Genomic DNA, 15,370 nt, shown 5'->3' with positions numbered 1-15,370 from the left:
CAGTCTTCCTTATCTCCACATTATTGGAAGTGTTGTACAGATAAGATGTACACTTTATGTACTCTTACTGCAGCTCTTTTAACTTGTTTATCTTCCCCCAGTTTTTAAACTGCAAAACAAAGTGGTAGTGCCAAAAGGGAGTGGTGACACATAAACTGTTCCCTGCACTGTTAAGTGCCATGTTGTCAGAGATACCAGACAGAGGCCAAGATGACTATCCTGCCACCTATGCCCACATCCTGTGAACAAATGTCAAATATCCTGCCTGAGAGATGGTGCTGCATACAGCCCATAGTGCAAGCTTGAAAAGGAAAGAATGCATAGTTATATAGAACCTTCCATGTTTTTAGGAAGTCACAAAGAGCTTCACATCCAATTAAACACTTTTGAGGTGTAGTGATTAGCATAACACAGGAAGATGCAGAGGTGAAATTTTATGCAGTAAACTCCCATAAACAGTAATGACCAGACAATAGAAACAAAAATTGTTGAAAATATTCAGCATGTCAGGCAGTATTTATGGAGGGAGAAAAACAGAGTTAATGTTACAAATAGATGATCTTACCTGCTTTAGTGATGCTGATGAAAGATAACTATTGACCAGAACACCATGGAGAGCCATTTGGTATGCTTTCCTTTATTGGTCAGAGCATTGAGTATAGGAGTTGGGAGGTCATGTTGCAGCTGTATGGGACATTGGTTAGACTACTTTTGGAATATTTTGTGCAATTCTGCTCTCCCTCCTAAAGGAAGGATGTTGTGAAACTTGAAAGGATTCAGAAAAGATTTACAAGGCTGCTGACAGGGTTGGAGGATTGGAGCTATAGGGAGAGGCTGAGGGGGGAGGGGCAACTTTTTCACATAGAGAATGGTGCAGATGTGGACTTAGTGACCAAAGGAAGTGGTGGATACAATTACAACATTTAGGGTCAATTACAACATTACAACAAGGGGACATAAATTTAAGGTGAAGGGTGGAAGGAATAGGGGAGATGTCAGGGGTAGGTTCTTTACCCAGAGAGTGGTGGGGGCATGGAATGCGCTGCCCGTGGGAGTGGTAGAGTCAGAATCATTGGCGACCTTTAAGCGGCATTTGGATAGGTACATAGATGGGTGCTTAATCTAGGTTAGAAGTTCGGCACAACATCGTGGGCCGAAGGGCCTGTTCTGTGCTGTATTGTTCTATGTTCTATCTATGTTCTATTTAAAAGGCATCTAGATGGGTATATGAATAGGAAGGGTTTACAGGGATATGTAAAGAGGGTGCTGGTAAATGGGACTAAATTAGGTTGGGATATCTGGGTCAGCATGGATGAGTTAGACCGAAGGGTCTATTTCCGTGCTGTACATCTCTGTGACTCTAAGTTCTTTGAAATACTGTCCACCTGTGAAAGCAGACAGGATCTCGGTTTAGCGCCTCACTTTAAAGGTGGTCAGAGCAACTGAGGCAGATCCTGTGCTCTCTGCATGTCCATGAACACATCCTTCCAGCAGGGGTCACTGCATAGCGATCAAGAATGTCAGCCCCGGCTACTTTCTCATTTTTCCCAGTTTAGCAGGTAACTCCTGCCAATTATAACCAGTGCCACCACGCCCGTCTCTCACCCGCTGACATCAGACAAATCCACGCTGGCAGAAAATCAAACTGCCAGCGGAAAAGACCACGTTTTGACAATGGTGAAGCAATAAATATTCTATGGAACTGGTTAACTCAGAGAAGGAGGTTACCAGCCTTTTATGGAACAGCAAAATTGTACAACATGACAGCATGCTTAACTGTTTACGATATGCCATCAACACCAACTCATTCCAAACAGGAAGGCATACAGTTCCCCCACCAACCCAAACCAACAAATTCCATTGAACTTTGCAAAAAGAGTGTGAGAGGACTTGGGATGTAAATGCAACTGAATTTGATTATCAGCAAATCAGTTTCTGCATTGTTTTAAAATAAAATGTAATACAATGCTGGTTGTCCCAACTGAGGAAGACTGGTAGCTAATGGGAGGGACTTTAAAAAAAACTCCCTAAATCAGAGGCCAGATCAAAGGATACCGCTGCACTCTCAGCCCCCTCTGTAATCTGTCCGTCTGTAACTTCAAAACGTTCACAAGGAGAAATAAAACGGCGCTTTCAAATTTATTTGACTCTTATTTGCTCTGCAAAAACGCAAGTTTTTTTAAAATCCCCCTTATAAAGAGGGTTTGTGGAACCGAATGTGTTCTCTCTCCCATGTTCTGTCATGTGTTGAGTGACTGCGTGCACTGCAAGTAGCCCTTTTTTTATGCCTGTTTCGCGGAGAAAAGGGGAGGATAGTTGCAGCATTAAAATAGTGGACAATACATTCATTAACAGTAGCCTTCCCTCACCACCCCGTGGCCTGTTTACAGGGTGAATTCAGTCACTGTTTAACAACAACGCTATGAGTTACACTGTAGGCGCATGCGGTTGACTGTACATTTGTTGTAAACTGGTGATGCTCCCAGATGCAGTAACTCCGTGCCTTCACCTTCCCAACTCGCCGGAAGAATTCCTGAAGAATAGACGAACCTGCTGTTCTCCGTGTGGCCGTGTAACGTGCTGCTGCACCAGAGCATCCACAGGCAGTTAGCAAGAGGCGGGGTTCATGTCTTCATAAAACAATATTTGTCCTGGCTCAGTTCAAAAAGAAGTTCAAAGAGAGCTCGAGGAGGTTTCGGGCCAATTGATTCTCATTCAAATTATTTGCGAATAAATTAAGCACAACGATGAAAGGGCGCAATTTTATAAATGGACCAAGAAAGTTCCCCAATTTTATTCTGTGGAAGGTGCTTTTCATTATAAGAGCCCTGCCATTAATTCACTTGCTGCTAAGATTGATCCATGATTTGGAGATGCCGGTGTTGGACTGGGCTGTACAAAGTTAAAAATCACACAACACCAGGGTATAATCCAACAGGTTTATTTGGAAGCACTAGCTTTCGGAGCGCTGCTCCTTCACAATCACCTGATGAAGGAGCGGCGCTCCGAAAGCTAGTGCTTCCAAATGAACCTGTTGGACTATAACCTGATGTTGTGTGATGTTTAACCTTTGCAACCAGCAGAGCCTAAAGTAATAATTCGTTATTTCAGAAGTACATAAGACCCAGAGGTGAGCTCAGATGCCATCATGGTTCAGTGGTTAGCATTACTGCCTCACAGCACCAGGTTCAATTCCAGCCTCGGGTCTGTGTGGAGTTTGCACATTCCCCCGTGTCTGCATGGGTTTCCTCCCACAGTCACAATGATGTGCAGGTTGGGTGAATTGGCCATGCTAAATTGCCCATAGTGAGAGGTATATTACTCAGAGGGGAGTGGGTTACTCTTCGGAGGGTCGGTGTGGACTGGTTGGGCCAAATGGCCTGTTTCCATTCTGTAGGGAATCTAATGACCCAGAGTACAGATGCCATCACTAAGATTATCTCCTTAACATTGCCTGATTGACCTTATCCCAACTCATTTGCTGCACCGTCCTCACCCAGGATGATGTTACCTCTGGATTCCACTATTCCAGCTCACACACAGCTGCTTTTCCAAAGTCTACCTTCCCTAAATGTGAATCATCCAAAAACAAACTGTCACCTTACTGGCAGCGAACCCAGCTCCCCTATTGACTCCTGGTCAAATTACATCCTAATTTTCAAATGTTAATCTTGCCTTTCAAATGCCTCTGTGGCCTTGTTCCTTCCCATCTGTGGAATGTCCTCTTGCCCACAGCCTGACATATCTGTTCCCTTCTACTTTCGCCTCTTGAGCACCTGTGATATTATTGACCGTCAGGCCTTCGGATGTGTAGGTCTCCGAGTTCCTTCCCTACTCTTCTTCACTTTCCTGTTAAAAACCTACCCCATCCACCAGAGTTTTGATCATTTGGCATTACGAGGTCTTTGTCATATTTTATCATTTTATCTTTGTCATTCCTGATGAAGAGCTTTTGCCGGGAAACGTCGATTTTCCTGCTCCTCGGATGCTGCCTGACCTGCTGTGCTTTTCCAGCACCACACTAATCTTGATTCTAATCTCCAGCATCTGCAGAACACACTCTCCCGCTTCTTTGTCATATTTTGTTTAACAGCGTCTCCACAAAGAGCCTGGAGGGTTTCCTGAAATAAAAGGTGCTGTATAAGTTATTGTGTAAATGTTTGCTAGGTGGACGCTGAATCAATTAATCCCAACTGAGGAAGCTTTCATACATGATTAAATGTTTCATTATCCAATGTAATGCCAATTAAAAGCCTCATCCATGCCTGTTATGTGTCTAGGCTTGACTATTCCAGTGCATTCCTGGCCAACCTCCAACATTCTGCCCTCATGTGAAACTCAATTTCCCACGTCCAAACTGACTCCAAGTCTGATTCACCCACCATTTGATGTTTGCTGACCTACATTAATAATGTATGGCTTCACAACACTCTCATTTTAAAATTCCTTCGACTTCCTCAAATCCCTCTCAACCCTTGCTGCGCACTATCACTGTAATGGGTCTCAGCCTCGACCCCTCCCACCCCCGGTATATCTGTCCGCTAATTGTTGGCCATGCTCTCTGCTGTTGAGGTTCTCAACTCTGAAATTCCGCAACACCCAACATCCCCTCCCCCCCCCCCCTTCAAATTCCTCCAACTCACTCCCCTACCAGATGCCCCTCAAACCCCACATCTTTGGCCCCAGCCTCAGTATTTCCTTGTGTGACTCTCATTTTTATTTAACAAAGTCCCTTGGATTTGGTCTTTGGTCATTTTACTGTTTTCAAAGTCAGCGTGTAAAATACCAGTTGTGTTTCTTCACAATGTACTCATTCATTTTTGATCATGAAAATATCTACTTTTGCAAAGGAGGTCTGGGGAGAGATGCAGTGATTTTGCCAGGGTGAGTGCTGAAACCAGGGTTAGGCAGCAAGTTAATCTTTCCCTGCAGCTACAATGAAAGATGCATTTTGGTCTTTGTGTGCGATTATCGATCAACCAAATGTTGCAGTTTGGCACATTCCACCGATCGGGGTCTATGTTAAGCGATGCACCAAAGCTAGGGACAGCCACTGTCGAGGCCTAATGGGGAACAGCTTAAGTTAGCAACTGCATACAGAAATAGCTGGTGAAACTCAGCAGGTTTGGCAGCATCCAAGAGAAGTGAGCAGATTCAAGTTTCTGGTTGGATTCATATCCACAGGACTCGAAACTGCTTTCTTCCCACAAATGCTGTCAGACCTGCTGAGCTTCACCTGCAATTTCTGGTTTTTTTTTTCATTTTAGATCTGCAACATCTTCAACTCTTCACCACCGTCTAAGGCGCTTCAGCTACAGTGTGCTAACGGGCTGGAAACTGTGGAACACCGAACTGAACAGTGTGTAGAGTAAATATTATGTGTGGTACAATTGTATTAAGGTATCTAGGAATGTAACAGGTTCAATGGAGAAAATTTGAATTGTATTGTCCTTCTAACATTATTTGAGTTGAACTTTTTTTTGGAAGGTACTTCTCCAAATGTTACAACCAAAGTTTTTTTTAAAGCACCAATACAGATCTATTCTGGGACCCTGAATCTGCTATATCTTTGGAAGTAAACTCAACATTATTTAGCTTGAGGGAAAAGGCCGTTCACCTCCCTCCTACGTGTGTCTAAAGACGATCCCCATTTGACACCCCCAGGGCCTGCAATGGATCCCCTTGTGAAGATCCCCGCCGAATCAGATTCCCCCCCTCTAACCTTCCTTCCCCAGGTGTGCATGCCACGCTGAGGCTGAGCTCGGGCGGCGCGATTTGCAGAAACCTGGGACGGAAAAATGCACCCTCTTCACGCCTTGGCTGAGCCTGAGCGAGTGCAAGGGGGAAGGAAGGCTCAGCAAAGGGGAACTCCGCGCCGTTCATTAAATTGGCAACGAGAGAGAGAGAGAGAGATTAAACAAAATAGGAATGGCTGGGGTTTGAGCCGCGTGTTAGAGAGAGAGAGAAAGAGAGAGAAAAGTGAAGGGGTCAGAAAGATTGGTGGGTGGGGATAACCCTGCCTCGATCACGTGTCGGATCAAAGCCGGGTGCCGCCTTGTGGAGCCAGAGAGAGAGAAAAGAGTGTGAGAGGAGTGGAGAGAGGATTTCAGAGCCGTGTCATTGACATGGTGATAAGTCTGACCGTGTAGGCAAGGAGGAAACATTAGCTCCCGAGATATCTTCGCTATTGTCTAACCTTTAAGCAGCGGGCGGTGGAAAGGAAGTCAACATCTAGATGGATATGTGTCTGTGAGAAGAGGAACAAGCTGGGGGGGGGGAGAACTGAAAGCCAGACTCGCCCAGGATTGAATTAATCAGAAATTATGTCTCGATCGGCGTTGCTGCAGCCAGCGAGATGATGTTGAAGGGTGCTGAGGGATTACTGTTGGGAGTGCTGCTGGCCGCGCTTGGCTCACTCTGCGCCAAGGAGACTGCTTTTGTGGAGGTGGTGCTGTTCGAGTCCAGTCCCAATGGGGAATATACAACTTTCACAACCGACTTGCAAGGACGTTTCTCCCGGGCAGGAGCCACCATCAGCGCCGAGGGAGAGATTGTGCAGGTAAAACTGTTAAACACCACCAACAAAAAAGAATCAAACTTCCCTCCCCCAAACAGAATGCCTCGGACTTGGGGGGGCACACACACACACAGACACAAGCCAGCCTGGAGCTTTGATATTTTTTTAAAAAGTTTAGTTGCTGTGAGTGAAGTTCTGAACAAGATGGCTCCGCTCTTCACCGCTGCTTGGAGTTAGCGTGAACGGGGGTTCAAATCCATCAGTTTATCACTGGTGTCCCGGAGTTTATTGATCTCTGTGTCAACAGTCCCTTTCTTAACCGGTCAACTGGAATGGGACAAAGTTTGTTTAATAATTTTCCAAGATGCAGTGGTTGGGGTGGGGAGAGAGTTTGTTTTTGGGGGGGGGGGGCGCGGAATGGTTGAAAAGTTGTCCCAGGAGGTGTTTGAAGTTCAGATGCAATGTTTAATTTGCCGTTTTGCTGCAGTTATAACAATGCGTGCTGTTTGAATGCCTTATCGCTCAGTGCCCTGTGTAGTTGCAGTGAGCTGTGGCTGCAGTGCACGTGTTTGCTGGGCTGGGTCCGGGGTGGGGGGGGGCACGGTGCGGAGAGTTGACACGGATGCAAGATTGTCAGGTGGACATTTTGAATTTGTTTGGGGGGGGGGGTTGCACCTTTTTAAAAAAAGTCAAGGACACAAAGGAACCCCCCCCCCTCCCCATTTCTTCTGGACTAAGGAGTCCTCCTGGGGCCAAAGAGGGTGGTTTGAACAGACCTATTTGGAGATTTCGCTGGATCAGAGCAGGGGAGCGTGTTGTTTCATTAATTCACAGCAACAGATTACCATGACAACTGCTAACACGGCCATTTAACCATTATTATTGATCTGTGGGGATTTTCTTTCCCCTCTCACCCGCCACCACTCCCCCCCCCCCCCCCCCCCAAACTGACCCCCTCCCTCCAAATCGGCGCTGATTCAAGTCGTCAGTCCTTTTACCGGTTTGCTCTCTGATCTGGCACTGCCATTGAAGTTTTCAAAAGCACGGGCGGCTAATTGCATCAAAACATCAGGGGAAGTTCCTTCCCAAAATCAGACCCCCCCCCCCCCTGTTATTGATGTTGTCTTGGTTGGTGAGAGTTAGTGAGAGAGCAGCTGGTCCCTCCGTACCAAGGGTTCCCAACGTGTTAACAATGTGCAGCCTAGAGAGATTCCTCACTCGCACGTCCCATTATCTCCCCCACACCCCCCCCAAAAAAACAAACAACCAGTTAGGCATTGGGAGGTAAGAGTAACTTTCCCACCCCCATCCCAATCGCTGGATCAAAGTCGCTTGTTCTACACTCTGGTCCACCGGCTAATAAATCGCTCCTTTTGTAACTCAATCCAACTCCAGACGGGGGAAAAATACCCTATCATTAGTGGTTTGTTTCAGTTGCCGGAGCGTGAGAGTGAAACTCACCTTTTGATCAAGAGTAAACATGTCTCGACTTTTAAAACCTCCCCCCCCCCCCCCCAAAAAAAAAAATTGCAAGGACTGCTTGTTATTGATTTGCAGTTTCTTGGGGGGGGGGTGTTGAATTTGATTTCTCTGTGTAGTTAAATCCAGAGTTTGTTCAAAGAAATTAGCTTCACCTCAACTCGAATTGTTAAAACGTTCAGATGAAGCTTACCTTGCTGTAGGGTAACTGTCTTGTTATGAACCCCCCCCCCCCCAATCAGTTTACACTCTTAAAAACCGAAAGAACTGCGGGTGTTCTGAATCCGAAACAAACGCAGAAATTGCTGGAAAAACTCAGCAGGTCTGGCAGCATCCGTGGAGAGAAATCCGAGTTTACGTTTAGGCTCCGGTGACCCTTCCTCGGAACAGTTTTTGTTTTTCACTTGAACTTTTTTTTAAAAAAAAGAACAAAATTTAATTAAATCTCTGGCTATGCACTAACCAGCAGGCCGTATGGAAATCATAAAGTGGCGGGGCGGGAGGGGGTGGGGGGGAAGAAGGTGAGAAGAGATGACCTGATCCTGGGTAGTCAAGGGAAACTGACCTGAAATCACCAAACATATTTTATTGAGGGATAACAACACCAGCGGGAGATTTTAAGTTTCATAAACCAATTTAGATTTTCCTTTATTTCTTGAGAGGGAGGGGAAAAAGTGTGAAAGATTTCCCCCCCCCCCCCCCCCCCCCCAAACCTTCTGGCAACGATTTAATAACTGTCATAGCGACGTTAAAACTGTCCTCGCCTTCAAAGCTTGAAGTTAAATCCGGTTTGTCTAGACGCACATCAAAGTAATCCCAATTCAAACATCAAAGGTAGGTTTATACACACACACACACACACACACACACCCCCCTCCGCAGAGTTCCTCACCGTCTGCACAAGAACATTTTTTTAAAAAAAGACGTTTGTTACTTTTCCACAATTGGGTTGTCGTAGACTTTTTATTAATATTTCGAAAAAGAAACGTTGAAATCCTCAGCCCGGGGAAGAGTCTCTATGAGGGAAGTGTGTATGTCTGGAATGATTAAACCGCAGTGCTAAGAGGGACTATATCTTTCTCAAAAGCATTTGCCTGCGAGATAAAAGTTGAATTGTTAACTACTAAACGTGCGCTGCATCAAGTACAAGGGCTTAGAAGCTGGGGAATTTTCAAGGTCAGTTCGCTATCTAAGTACCCTAAAGCTTAATATAGGTTATCTATTTGAATAATCCACTCGTTTACTGCCACTTAGATCTTCTGCTTATGGAGGAGGATTTGCAATGAATGTTTGCATTTGGTAGAATCCTCTCCTTGGTCTCTGGCTGTAAATTCATTCCAAACTTTCTGATCAAATTCTATCTCACTAAGACACAAAGAAAAACGGTGCTCTGGCAAAGATTGTGCTGAAGAGGCGCACAGTTTATTTTAAAGTTTTGTTGGTTTAAGTCGATAATGGACAGTTCTGATTTTTGCTTATTCCAATCGACCATTATACTGCATGGACTTTTTTCATTTTTGCATTAAATTATTATCTTTGTGCACCACAATATACTACTGGAGATATAGATGTAAAATTGTTTCATTATACGGGAAGTATAGTCTGCAAAATGGTTTACACGGTTATATCTGAACAGAATGGCTGAAATGCAACAGACTTATCCTTCTTAAAGTAAGTCCTCACTTGAAGTTGTGGGTGCCCTGACCATCACAACTGTAAGTGAAACAGTCTTGAATGAAGATTGGTGTTAAAACTGTACTTAGGTTCCTTATCAGAAAAAAACTCCTCAAATATTTTTAAAAATCCCCAAGTTGAAATATTTTGCATTTTTAAATTTCTAATTTTAAACAAAACCAGTTTAAAAATATGAAGCAAAAAAATGGAACTGGTTACTTACGCTTCAGGTAATTCCTTCTCACTGATGATCATGGGTCCTAAAGTTCCTGCTTCTCTGATCCTCCTGATTGTTGCTCATCCTCCCCACTCCACAACACTCCCAGCTGTGATATCTCGCTCTTTGCTTGCCCTGCTGTGTTGTGGTCCTGTTGCCGAATGCAACTTCAAAGTTGCTGCTTTGAAAGTAAGTTTTAAAAACAAATGTGTAAGAGCTCCAGCACTTTGCAACCACCAGGACTTGCATTTCCTTGACATTGGAGCCCCAGGTTCCGATTGTATTTGGACCCTGAACAAGAGTGCACGTCAAGGAAACTGTGCACAATGTAAGTTGGGAAGGGGGAAGAGACTGCAACTTGGAGGTCAGAAACTGGGCAAAGGCCATAACTGGAGTTCGCAAAGTGGGGAGAGACTGAAACTTGGAGATCAAAGAGGCGGAAAGGCCGCAAGTCAGAGATTGGAGGAATCTTGCAGAGAATCCCTACAGTATGGCAACAGGCCATTTGACCCAAAAAGTCCACACCAACACTCTGAAAAGCATCTCAACCCCCTACCCTATCCCAGTAACCCTGCATTTCCCCTGGCTAACCTTCACATCCCTGGACGTTATAGGCAATTTAGCATGCCAATCCCCCTAACCTGCACATCTTGAGATTTTTGAATGTGTGAGGACTAATTAGGTTGTGTAGGAAGCACAGCTAAAATGAATCTTGTGATGTTCAATGAAGTTATGGACCCATTCGCTTGCTGATGTTAAACAGGGTGACTTTAAGTTTGGAATCACTATAGCTGCACTAAACCAGATACAGTGCATGTTAGGAAACCGAAATGATGAGGCTGCACTATTCCTATTCCATTGTAGAAAGACAATTACATTATAAAAATAATGTAGCATGCAGATCTTTCTGTTGGGCTGCCTCTGCAGAAGACCAATCTCAGCCTGAGAACTATCGTGTTCTGTACCTCCTAAAGCATATTGATTCCAAAAGGTCGATGACTTTAGGAATGATTTGGAGATGTCGGTGTTGGACTGGGGTGTACAAAGTTAAACATCACACAACGCCAGGTTATAGTCCAACAGGTTTAATTGGAAGCAGTAGCTTTCAGAGCACTGCTCCTTTATCAGACAACCACCTGATGAAGAAGCAGCGCTCCAAAAGCTAGTGTTTCCAGATAAACCTGTTGGACTATAACCTGGTGTTGTGTGATGTTTAACTTTACTTCAGTAAGTGAGTGCTTACATGTGTAAGCAGCTGGTTCGTGGCTTGCTCAAATAAGAGCAAATATTTCACTTTTAATGGTCATCCAGGATGATGGTATCCTCATCCAGCTGTACATATTTAAACTGTATTAAAAATAGTTCAGTTAAACCAGAAAGTTGGCATGCAATTTTTAATATTTTAAACTTGGTCTTTTTAATATTCCCTTCCTACTTTTTCCATTAAATTTGGTTTTGGAGGTAGGGATTCATTGAATTGCTCCACAGCAAATCACATGTAATGGGAACATTCAATGGGTTTAACTTGACCATAGTAACCTGTTATGCAGAGACATGTGGGAAACGTGATCATGTAAGTGACAGTATAGTATTCATGAGTTGGCTGGCTCTAGTTATCAGCCAACAATAGCTGCATTTATACTTGGACCAAATCTTTTCAACTTCTGTTCTTTTAGTTTTCTTTGAAGCACTCTTTAGATAGCTATCTCTCCACCTTCAGCTGGCTTTGTTGGGTAATAATTTGCATCGCTGTCCAAAACATTCGACTCACTTTCTGCGGTAGAACATAGGAAATCCCATTTGTATGTGTTCTTTTCTCTCTTTCAGCATACCTTTTTATTTTAAATGGGGGAGGAAGGAAGGGGCAGTTTTGGCCTGAAGCTTTTACATTTCAGTGCACACCTTTCAAAAGCCTTTTGTATGTAAAGTTATTTTTTGAGTGTAAGTATCTGCACGCTCACAGGTCCGTAGATATTGTATGCATGCCTACCCTGAATGAAGTGTCACATTACAGTGTGCTCATACCTTTCAGGAGTGTTTTTTTAATGTAGTTTTATTTCACAAAGTAATTTGGAGATTCCTCAGACATAAATGTTGCAACATTGGTTCCATTTGGTTAGTTGGTCTAACCTGCTGGTGATAAACGGATTAATATCCCATTTAATTTCCCTTTGTTAATTGCTGTTTGCTATGTTTTGGATTACTTGATTGATTTTTCTTTCCTGACAACAGCAACCAAGCTCCTTAGGTCTAATTCTCAAGACAGGATGAAACAGCATTTGCCAGTTCATATCTGACCGCTTCTGCAAGTGTCTAACGTTTATGTACCAAGCTCCATATGATCTAATCTATTGCTATAACTTCCTCCAGCTCTACAACATTGAGAACCATGTTCTTCCAATTCAGGCACTGTTTTAAAGTTGTTACATAGGATATGTGTGATGCTGACAATTTTGACCCATAGCTTCAGCTATTTGGTTCCCTAGAGCCACTTCTAAGCTGTTAAGAGTGAACATTGACAAGTTGGCCAAATGGCCAGACATCTGGCAGATGAAATTCATGCAGAGAAATGTGGAGTACTGCATTTTTGTTAGAGGAAAGATGGAGAGAGATTACAGACTCAATAGTACAACTGTGAGAGGAGTTTAGGAGCAGAGAGACTTCAGGCTTCATATACATAATCCTCTGGAAGTGGCCAAGCAAGTTGAAACATTTGTTCAGAAGACTTGTAGGATCCTTGAGTTTACAAATAAAAGCAAAGAATGTAAATGTAAGGATGTGATGCTACACCTGTACAAATTATTGAACAACTGAAAGTGGGTACTGCAGATGCTGGAAGTTAGTGTCCAGATTAGAGTAGTGCTGGAAAAGCACAGCAGGTTAGGCAGCATCTGAGGAGCAGGAAAATCGACGTTTTGGGCAAAAGCCCTTCGTGATGAAGGGCTTTTCTTGCTCTTTGGATGTTGCTTGACCTGCTGTACTTTTCTAGCACTACTGTAATTATTGGTCAGACCACATTTGGAATATTGTGTTCACCTCTGGGCACCTGAATTTCAGAAGGATGTTAAAGTTCTGGAGAGTGTGCAAAGGAGATTTATTAGAATGATACCAGGATGAATGATTCTAGATACAGGGAAAGATTAGAGAAATTGGGATTATTCTCCTTGGAGCAGCGAATTGAGATGTTCAAAGTTATGAACAATTTTGAACAGGGTGAAAGGATATTCTGTTAGTATTAGTTGATATTTCAGTAACTCAAAGGTCACCATTTCAAGATTGTCAGCAAGACAACTAGGTGTGAGATGAGAAGAAGTTTTTTTACTCAGTTATTAGGATCTAGTACTGCCCTGGGAGAATGGTGGAAGCAGATTCCATGTGAGGTTTCAAAAGAGAGCAGGGTATATATTTGAAAGTGATGAATTTAGAGGGCTACAGAGATCGAGCTGGAGAATGGGATGAGCTGGGTAGCTGTTTCAGGATCTGGCAACATGACAGATTGAATGGACTTCTTCTGTACTGTAAATTCTCTGATTTTGTGATTCCATCCCATGTTATTGTGGGCCTGAAGTCACATGCCGGCCAGATCAAGTGAGGATGGCAGATTTCCTTCCCTAATGTGTGTTATTGGTTAGCTCAGTTGGCTGCATGCCTAGTTTGCAATGTAATGTGATGCCAACAGCATAGGCTCAATTCTTACAATGGATGAGGTTACCATGAAGGATTCTCCTTCTCAATGTGGTGACCCTCAGGTTAAACCATCAGCAGTTATCTCTCTGTCATGATTGAGTGGCACTGTGGTCCTCTGGGACTATGGTGACTTTACCTTATTCCCTCCTCTTTTTAGAAGCCTTCAGTTCATGGTGGAATGCTGTTCCAATCATTATTGTGGCCACCTTTTAAATATGACACTGCATGTCAGCAAAATCCTTGACCCTTTGGAAGCAAAGCTCTATTTAGCTCTCTTTTTACCAAGTCTGGGGCACATTGGCATACTCCAACATCATCCCAACATGTTTCAAGTCCTGGGTTGCTCTTTCTCCATCATCAACATCTCCCTTAATTAGGGAACGTAGGACAACTGCAGTAGTTGTCGCATTGCCCTGTCACAGATGAACTAACTCAAACATAGACAAAGCCCATTTTGATCAGTAGGTTTAATTTTTTATGTTCGGAGTGCACAGATCAAATGAGCTGTATGGGATTCCTGATGAAGGGCTGTATGGGATTCCTGATGAAGGGCTTTTGCCCGAAACATCAATTTTACTGCTCCTCGGATACTGCCTGAACGGCTCTGCTCTTCCAGCACCACTAATCCAGAATTCACTTTCCAGCATCTGCAGTCATTGTTTTTACCTGTATGGAATTACTGTTGGAAATTTGATTTCATCAACTTCACAAACTGAGGGAAATGCTCAAATATTTTACTCGTGGTTACTGGACTCCGTTGATGCAATTTTATAGCCTTTTTCCCTTTCAGAATCTGTACCATATGTCCGTGTAATTTAGATCAGTATTTAAACATCCTTTCAAAAATACTGGAAGTTGAGTGGAGTACCAAAGCTAATGGGAGGAGGGGGGTGGGGGGGGAAGTATTCTGGTTGGTTATCGTGTTTGAGCTGAAGATAGAGAGAAATTCAGTTTATGCCCTTGGATTGCTAAAGACTTGTGCTTAGCACCAGTTTCTGCCCTGTTCGACTGCTCCATTACTGGAATAAAGATCATACAGCATTTAAAGAAGTATTTATAAATGTAGCTTTCTTAAAAACAGTTAATTCTACAATGGCTTTAGTTTGGTATTGTGGCACAGAGACCAGGAAAGTTCTTGTTTTATTCCTCATTGTGTACAAAGTCAATTTATCTTATTTCTGCTTATAGTACTATTCAGTCACCCTACTGGAAGTTATTCACTGGGGGATAGTGGATGAGAACTGAGATCCAGGAGCCTTACTGTTGCACTAAACCATACCATAATAGAAATTTGCACCCTCTAGGGACACTTGCATTATGTTAAAGGTGCCATATAAAAGTACATTGCTGTTGTTGAGGGATCATAATTGAAGAGAAGAATGAGTGCCATGGTCATTATCAGGCTGAAAGAGGATGTTAGGGTGGTTTATATAATGGATGTGGGGTTTTTATGTTTGCAAGTTTCGAAAGCCAGCCTGGTTACTTTGGGAGTGAAGAATGTTGAAGGACAGTCGTCTCTCCATGCACTGGGGAGTGTGTTCTGATTTGCAGCGACCGTGCAATGCCATGGTGTTTCCCAAAGGCAGTGATTTTGTTCATAGTAGCAGTTGTTGACTTAGCATGCATGACACTTTCGCCATCAATGTTTTGTGTCCTGAGGACATTTGCAAGTTTTAAAGTTGCTGTCAGTGCAAATTAGATGTCGCTTCTGCTTAATCCTCTTTTGCCTTTTCTTTTGTTTTAGGAGTAAACTACCATTTTAAAAGAAAATAACATTTTGCAAAGTCAAGGTGCTG

General features: G+C 43.4%; 1 protein-coding gene across 2 annotated transcripts in view; it reads left to right on the top strand.

Moving 5' to 3' along the window:
* The first annotated feature begins 6,056 nt into the window (after positions 1 to 6,056).
* The window catches only part of znrf3 (zinc and ring finger 3), a 279,248-nt gene continuing 269,934 nt past the window's right edge, over positions 6,057 to 15,370 (top strand). For both annotated transcript variants that reach the window (XM_072587282.1, XM_072587281.1), the window contains exon 1: positions 6,057 to 6,559. In XM_072587282.1, coding sequence (XP_072443383.1) covers positions 6,356 to 6,559 — 204 coding nt within the window. In that variant the 5' untranslated portion in view covers positions 6,057 to 6,355. The remainder of the gene's footprint in view (positions 6,560 to 15,370) is intronic.

The sequence above is a fragment of the Chiloscyllium punctatum genome, chromosome 17 (genome assembly GCF_047496795.1).
Source record: "Chiloscyllium punctatum isolate Juve2018m chromosome 17, sChiPun1.3, whole genome shotgun sequence".
NCBI lineage: Eukaryota > Metazoa > Chordata > Chondrichthyes > Orectolobiformes > Hemiscylliidae > Chiloscyllium > Chiloscyllium punctatum.
Note: the sequence above shows the minus strand (reverse complement) of the source record. Positions and strands in the feature narration are given on the sequence as shown.